Source organism: Myotis davidii, unplaced genomic scaffold (assembly GCF_000327345.1).
Source record: "Myotis davidii unplaced genomic scaffold, ASM32734v1 scaffold174, whole genome shotgun sequence".
Taxonomy (NCBI): Eukaryota; Metazoa; Chordata; class Mammalia; order Chiroptera; family Vespertilionidae; genus Myotis; species Myotis davidii.
Window position 1 is genome coordinate 5,884,553 of NW_006289087.1, and position 9,020 is coordinate 5,893,572.

General features: G+C 39.6%; 1 protein-coding gene across 1 annotated transcript in view; it reads left to right on the forward strand.

The window, feature by feature from the left end:
- The window catches only part of USH2A (Usher syndrome 2A (autosomal recessive, mild)), a 442,266-nt gene that overhangs the window by 63,188 nt on the left and 370,058 nt on the right, over nt 1-9,020 (forward strand). The window contains 2 exon segments of the mRNA XM_006761291.2: nt 255-450; nt 4,020-4,661. Of these exon segments, the coding sequence (XP_006761354.1) occupies nt 255-450; nt 4,020-4,661 (838 nt within the window).

Below are 9,020 nucleotides of genomic sequence, written 5' to 3' on the forward strand. Positions count from 1 at the left end.
GGAGTTGTAAAGACTAAATTAACTGCTGTCTCTTCTCTATTTCGGTCTCCACGTGACCAACCACATTTGGATTTCTTTATGGGGTGCTCAGTGCTTAATTCCATGGTCCCCTTTTAGCCACCTACTACTGACTTCTACGGGGGGCGGGGGACTTCTATAATGTCCGGTTCCATATAGTCACCCTGCTGAGGCATCCTGTTTTTGTGTAAAAATAGATACGTTCATCATCCTACAAAATGTTGTATCTTCCCTAGATGGGAGGCCAGTGTGCTTGTAAGCGACGCGCTTCTGGCAGGAGGTGCAATCGGTGCCAGGATGGCTTCTTCAACCTGCACGGCCTGGATCCTGACGGCTGTAGGCCTTGCAACTGCAATACCTCGGGGACCGAGGATGGAGATGTTACCTGTCACCCACATTCAGGCCAGTGCACGTGCAAAGCAAATGTTATTGGTATGTGTAACGCGGGCGTTTCAGTCACATCTCCATTGCCATCTGGAATAAAATCCTCCATTTGATTTCTTAACGGAAGAGTAAAGCAAATCTCCTTGCTCAAGGCAGGCTGGAAAAGAGAGGGGAAAAAAACACAATCTGAACGAAATTAACTGTCTAAAATGATTGAATTAATAATTCTATCAAACTTCCGCTGGAAGCTTCCTTTAATCAACCCTTTAGAAGTTTCTGGAGTCAGTAGCCGCTGTATTTCACATGGTCCCATACTAATAAGTCATAGAAAAATATAATTTGCTTACCGCATAGATGTTTCTTTCAGAAAATTAGCACTTTTTCAAAATGGTTTCTACTTAATGAGTTCTAAGCAAATGATTTCCCTGCTAGTTTTCTTAATAGACCAAAATAAATGGATTTTTTTTCAAAATATTCTGTGCTACAGGGTCCTTTGTGATAAATCTTTCCATATTTTCCTATTATATTTCTTTGAACTGTTCCTATGAAATGCAAAATAAGTCAACATAACTCCACAGATCATGTATATTGCTAGGGTTAGTTATAAAGGGCCACATAATTTTAATTTTGTAATTCAGTGCCAAGCTGATTATAATAAACAGCCACCGTCAGTGTTATTTATCATTTTTTTATACGAGACGTGCTTTTTTGTTTGTTACTCCCACAGGTATTTTTCAGAAATTAGATTTGATTATAGCAATTTATTACATCCAACATTTTTGAGGGGAACCACAGCCACATAAGGACAAAATTTATCAAGTGCCCAAAATACACTGTGTACATAATGCACTTTGAAATTTTGATATATGAGAATATTATGTGCGGAAAGTTTCCTGATGAAGTGACTCTTATATTGTAACTGAACATGTCTCAGTTCGTATAGGAAGTTTAAAAAAGACCTTTGCCTTTCTATTGTCATTCAAGTCTTCCATCGTTTTTCTAACATTGACCTGAACCTAATAATAATAAAATCATGCCTAACAGTCTCACACACACACACACACAAACACACATATGCATACATACGTACACACATACATACGAACATAGCATTCTGAATAATCTGAATAGTTTCATTTGTTATGTAACACTAAAATGGATTTTTATATAGATATAAATCCATCATTTTATTAATTCAGCTAGATAAGCATTTCATTTTAATTTAATAAAAGAGAATATGGGCGTGTTTAATGGTATGACTCTAGGCTTCTCTGGTTTAGAAAAATATTATATCAGAATGTTAATGTAACTAGCCCTTATGCACTTCAAACATACAGAAACTAACTCCAGAGAAGCTGGATAAACGACTTGTGAAGGGAAGCACACTTTGTATAAGCGTTACCTGGGACGCTGGAGGAATTCTAAGACCTTTCAATTCATCTCTGCGGCATCCTCTGTTCTTTAACGTGAGATGTATTTTAAATTCAAATTGTGAAAACGAAACTTCAAGAAAGGCCTTTAAGGACAATGAAATAGTTATTTCTCTATACAATGGAGCCTTTCTCGTGGTGTTTAGGTTCCAGAGCTTAGGAAAGAAAAAAATCAAAATTTACTATTTACTTAGAATTTGTTATGACCTTCCTACCATTTACCTATTTTACTGGTTGATCCAGATAGTTTTCTGCAGGAAAATATAAGTATATAAATAAATATATATATATAAATATATGTATTTGAAGATGAAATCACCATCTTGATATTATTTCTAAAGTTATTCCTGCACATTTAGTATGTTTAATAAAAATATAAACTCCATATGCATAATTTTTTTTGATATTATTTCTAAAGTTATTTCTGCACATTTAGTATGTTTCATAAAAATATAAACTCCATATGCATAATTTTTTCCTAAGGGGAATTGATAAGTAACCTTATTCAATTTTACCTTGTTAATAATAATAATAATAAAACCACACACACACAAAAAAAAAAACCCAGAAAATACAAGTGTGTGTTGTATATGCTTTGGAAAGCAAACTGTTAGAGTTAACAAAACTGTTAAATCTCACTAATGATTCTATCACCAGTAAAATACATTAGCACCAATAATTTTATTAAAGTAGGTCATTCATCTAGAATAAAAAGGGAGAAGAATGTGAATTAAATGCCAAGTGTGCTAACTCGCCTGTACTTGTTAACACCGAATGTGATGCCCTGTAGGCCTTCCCAAGTATCGTTAGGAATAGATTACCTGTCAGGAATATGTATGGCATATTCAAATAAGCACTGCGCATATTTTTAAAACTGATATGATATGAATCCATGTAGACCAATTTTAATAGTTCAAAATGAGTCATAATTCTTGTTAACAATACAGTTATTTTTAAAATTTGCAGCAATAGTGGGCCTTTTTTATTTTCCTTATTGAAATTAAATGATATGCCTTAGGTGAGTCATTCATCACTGTTAAAGAACTCGCCTTCCATTGGAGTTCTTGAATTTTTATTCATACATATACATATATATTATGCATCTCCTTCCCGCTCAGGAAATGCTTTTCTACATATGAGTTCCTGAGTGTGTTTTTGACTGTTATTTTAGTACTAATTTTTTTTATTGCTACTAAAGCTTAAAATAAATGTTTCAATTGATTCAGCCCCACAGAGTCTGTTATTTAAATTCATGGATAGGTGAAAGCTATCTAAAGAAAGTATTTTGCATCTCAATGTTTACTATTTAACAATGTTTTTATTATTTTGCCCTGTAATAGTCTTTTTAAAAGTAACTTAAGTTGTCAGAGATTTAAGTGTAGTTGCTAAAACGTTTTTCCCCTGTTGGTGAAATATATATATGTACTTCTTTAAATAGGAGTAATCTAAACAGAATTTATTTAGTGTTTAAAGAGGTATGTTCTGAATCATACAATATGACAAGCAATGTGATTGCTTTATGAGCCAAGGAGAGCATAATTTATTTTAATTGAAAGTGATAAAATATAGGAGCATATAAAAGCATTGAAATAAAAATTGCTCTGGGTAAGTTTTATTTATACTAATTATTGAAATGTGTGATGTTTAGGAGTAAATATATATATCCTATTATCACCAAAATAGTTATCAGCTCAACATTTTCAGGGGATTCTGATTTCTAGGAAAATAACTATGCTGTTCTTCTGTATGACTTTGAAAATGAGTTTCCCCCTCTATTGTACATTTTAAATGAGCATGCTTTGTTAATATAAAATAAGTGAAAATGATGGTTTTACCATAGCTTTTAGTTTTAAAATAATAGTTTTAATATTCACTAAAGAGACGAGTTCTGGTATGTGTAATAGAGTGACATTTGCATTGAGCATTTCTTTTTGTGTTAAGCAATATACAAGTAAAAGTTAACAAAGCACCATACAAAAACAAAGTTGCATCGTCACCAGATTAAGTATCGCCATCCTATTTGGAGTCCTTGACTAGCCCTCCGTGGCATTCCTTGTGAGAAATCGCCCAGCTTTTGTGTGTGCGTGAAATGTCAGCGTTACCATTGCTTGGGCTTCTGCTACCTTGAAAGCAAGCTAGCATCATTTTCACATTTTCCTCTTTTTTAAAAACAAATTCCACCTCTAGGGCTCCGATGCGATCGTTGCAGTTTTGGATTTAAATTCCTCCGGAGTTTCCATGATGGTGGGTGTGAGCCCTGCCGGTGTCACCCCTTCGGCTCAGCGAGCAAACTCTGCGACCCTCTGTCGGGGCAGTGTGAGTGCAAGGCACAGGCCAGCGGACTCCGGTGTGACACCTGCCGGGAGCACTTCTATGGGCTGGACGTCACTGGTTGCAAGGCCTGCGCCTGCCACCCCGCGGGGTCCCTGCCCGGGACGGTCTGTGACGCTGGGACAGGGCAGTGCCGCTGCAAGCCCCACGTTGGAGGGAGACAGTGTGATGGATGTTTGGAGGGATCCTTCTACCTCCTGCAGAATAACTCTTTCCTCTGCCTGCCCTGTGACTGTGATAAGACGGGGACAGTAAATGGCTCTGTGCTGTGTGACAAATCAACAGGACAGTGTCCTTGCAAATCAGGAGTAACAGGTCTCCGCTGCAGCCAGTGCCAGCCTCACAGGTACAATCTGACCGCGGGCGACTTCCGAGGCTGCCGGGTGTGTGAGTGCGACCCCGCGGGGTCGTTACCCGGGACCACGTGTGACCCCAGCAGTGGCCAGTGCCGGTGTTTGCCTAAACGCCAAGGAAGAAGGTGTGACCAGTGCCAACCAGGTAGGAGGGAATCGTGCTGCCTTCTCAGGGCGCCGTGACCTTTCCGTCTTCATTCCATACTGGGCCATTCCTCTTTCTTACTCCGTTGAGGCCTCTAAAAATTTAACCCACAGCGTCAGTGTTGAGTTTATATCTTTATGCGGCACAGATACAAGTGCTCAATCTACTCAAGATCATGTGGCATGTTTGTCTGACCCTTAGATGAATGCCAGCCAATGACATTTCAGAATTGAGACTCACTGGTACTTAATTTCTCAACTTGAACTGAAGAGAGTGGAAAGGAGGAAGGGAAGAGAGGAGAGAGACAGAGAAAGAGAAACATCAATGTAAGACACCTGGATCGATTGCACGGGCCGACACTCTAACTACTGAGTATGCTGGGCAATATTTCTTTGTTTTTGTTTTTTGTTTTGTTTTGTTTCTGGTCCTACATTCTTACAGCTTCAGGAAGTATGTTGAATTTACTCTTACTGTTAAATGTACGTGGACAAAGAGAACTCCCTTATCATAAAGTATCTTTATCATAAGCAGGCGCTTCAAGGAGCCAGCTCTGCAGTAGGCACACTAAAACGCACGGCTGGAATCTTTCATTCTGTGTCTTTAAACATATCCGAGAAACCGGTCACATACTACAGGGGCCGGGGCACACCAGGCTGCTGTGTGTGAGCATGGGGCGTGGGGTGTGAACTGGCCAGCCAGAGGACTCCTCCCTGCCTCTTCCATCCGTAATTGTAAATATTACTGGCTTGCAGTAGACGGCTGCACATAGATTCCTGTCCCACTTTCTTAAAAAACATTATTAAAGAAGGTGTATGTAATGAAGCCTCATGTATTATTCACCTAACCTTACGGGGATGTACAAGGAAGAGGCTTAATTCAACTAAAATTTATAGGCAATTTGTTAAAGCAGCAGCGCGCATTAGAAGGTACATTAGAGCCCCATTGGTTTTAATATGCCATTCAATAACTTGAGCAGAGGTTAAAAATGCAGCTTAACCTCCATTAAGTATTTTAAAAATGCTTTAATTTAAAATTATTTGGAGTGTGTGTACATATATGAATGTACACATCCCCACGCTAATAAATATGGCACTAAGGATGTGTTCCCGGCGCACGTTTCCGTGCCGGGTGACCTCGTCGCGGGCAGCTGCAGGCACTTAGTCAGAGGCCAGGCCGGGGTAGCCGGGGAAGGATGGCACCCGCCGTGACCCGCCCGTGTCCTTGGGAACCAGAGGCAGCGAGGGTTTACTGAGGACTCTGCAGCTTCGGAATAAAATAAAGGCTAATTTATAATGGAAACAGCTCCACATGACACGTTGTGTGCTAATAGGACCGTTCCTCATGCTTTGCTCTGGTGTTTAGTTTTGCTTTTGTTGTATGATTCTTTATGATTCATACAGACTATTAGAAAGTAATGCCTACCCTCGCCGGTGTGGCTCAGTGAATAGAGCACCGGCCTGCAGGCCATCTCAGATTTTAAGGGGTCACGGCTATTCATTCATCCATCTACCCACCCATCCATTCAGCCTTCTATCCATTTCACTCACATATTCTTGTTTTTGGATAAACAATCTTTTGGATACATTATTCCACACCAGGGAGGATGCTGTATGCTGATGTAAGATATACAGTCATAAATATATTAAACTTAGGGTTGTATAAAGGTCTATGGTTTAGTAGGGGAAACTGACTTGTACGTAAATACAGCAGTGTGATTACTACAATATTAGAAATGTACAATATAAAGAATTAGAAAAGGATAGAAAAGGAAACAGACTGATTAATTCTTCAAGGATGGGGGATATAGAGAGCTTAGACAAGAAAGTGATTTCTGAGCTGAGTTTGATAGCAAAGAGAGGTTGGTAAGATACTCAAGGAGAGTACAGCCAAACAGGAAGAAAAAAGGGGAGCAGAGCATTCAAAAGGTATATTTAAACTAATTGAAAAGGAGTTTAGAAAAATCTTTTCAATAACAGAAATTATACCTTGTAATGAATGATATGAACATATATTTGTGCATTTATTGATGTTTGGTCAAATCTATTAATAATTTAGGCATTTTTATTTTCTTAAATGTTTTTATTGATTTTTTTAGAGATAGAGGAAGGTGGGGGGGAGAGAGAGAAACATCAGTGATGCGAGAGAATCATTGATCAATTGCCTCCTGCATGCCCCCTACTGGGGATCGAGCCCACAACCAGGGCATGTGCCCTGACCAGGAATTGAACCTTGACCTCTTGGTTCCTAGCTCAATGCTCAACCATTGAGCAACACCAGCTGGGCCAGATTAGCATTATTTTTATATAAAACTACCAAATGGAAGAAAATTATTACTGCCTTAATGTGAAGATTAGGATCATCTACGCTACTTTATTCTGAAAATATTGATTTGTAAAACTGTATCTAAGCTGGTCTTTTGTTACCTGACAGAGAGGAGCCACAAATTCCTCCCTAGACTCTTTCCTTAATATTGTGTCCATTCTCTGGCTTACGCTGAGAGTCGTTACTTCTAAATGGCTTATAATTAGCGCTTAGCCTCAGCTCTGCCCTCCTTTTTGGAATAAGGCCTAGAGGTTAAACTTGTTTTCTTCCTCCCATTTTAAGACCTCGGTAAAGCCTCGTTGTTCATGGTCCTCGGGAGGAACATTGCCAGGAAATGGGCTCTTCTTTTATGCCCCGGACAGGTACTGTGTTGTGCAAATAGCCACGACAGGAGATAACACCGGCTGTCTGGCTAATAACTTTGAACTCTAAGCATTCTGTAAACCTCCTCCAAGATAAAGCAACGGGATTTTATGATCCGGGTGACTTTTTTGCTTTAGCTGCAAAACACATTGTTTCCCACAGGAGACTAGTCTTGCTTGGGACCAGGGGTTAGCTGAAATAAAACTGGGGACGATAGTAACCTCCAGTGGGCTGATGTGTGCCATGGACATGTACACTCGCAGCACTACGCAAGGCATAAGGGAATGGCATTGGCCTAACGACTGGGCTTCGTGTTAAGTGTGCAGCACAGAATCACTCGTGGAGAGAAACCTCAAAGAGATCAGTGAAAACGACACAGACACAAAGATGGGGAACATGAAGTGGAGCTAATGGCGGGAGATCAGAAATGCATTGAGTTCAAGGCGAGACATTAAGGTCAGTTATCTTTGAGCTGCACCCAGGAGTTGAAGCTGAGGGAGGAGGGAAGGGGAAATGGTGTTTTCTACAGTGAGAAGTCATAAAGGGAAAGGTAATGGTCTGTTCAGGTAAGGCAAGAGGTACTCATTGGACAGGAAGGTACCTGAGTCATCCTAATTAGAACTGCTTAAAAATAGGACAACTGAAATACTGGTGGGATTAGCCTCTATAATCATGCTCCTGAGAGGAGGAGGGGAATTAACCCCCGACAATTCCAATCTAATCTTTTCCTTGAAGCTCTGCCTCGAGGTGGCAGCCCCCCGGAGGTGTTTTAATACCTTTTTTGTTCTTCTCTGTGTGCTGTCTCTGGTTTTTCCTAGGCGTTCTTTATTCTCCAAAACTTGGGCATCCTAATCTTCTGCACCCAAATGGACCCTCCTGGTCCTTACAGAGTTCTCTAATAAATCATTTCTTGTAAAAATTATCCTTAATTGTTCTAGAGTTCTCTGTGGCTCAAAGCTATTGCAATAAGTCTAAGTTAATTCTGCTTCTAAGTATCTCTGCTAATGTGCAATTTATCCAAATTGGAGAGCTGTTAGTACATTCATGATGCTATCATCATGGATTTAAGGACCTGGGTACCTTCACAGGAAGAAAAGTACACAGAATCAGAGCCACAGTGATCCTGAATCCAAAATCAAAGTCTCCCAAATTTGTGACTTTGGTCACATGATAAATCAGATGCGAGTATACACGTTAATTGGCATGGCCATTTGTTATTTCTGGAAAAACACATATGTATAAAGAGAATTGCTGTCAGTGGATGCAAAGAAGCAAATGACATAGTCTAGTTGTAAATGACAATGAAAGTGACAGTATTTGTTCTTTTCAACTGAATGGCACAGATTTGGACCTTCATTTTTCATTCTCCTTGAGCTCATACTTTTCTATTTTACTGTTCCCGAAGCTTTGTAAGAGAGACTATGCAGGGACTAGAAGATAAGCCCATTGGTGATGGCTGTGAAAGAATGGCTATTCTCAACAAGAGCCTTAAATGAGTCTTGCAGTGTTGCAATCACCTTTTGGTCCTCCCTCAAGAATAGGTAACACAGTGTGGATTCACTCAGTGCGCATTCTCTCTCTCTCTCTCTCTCTCTCTCTCTCTCTCTCTCTCTCTCTTTCTCCCTTTCAGTATCACTGATATTTTGTATCTTCAAATGCATGTGCCAGACATTT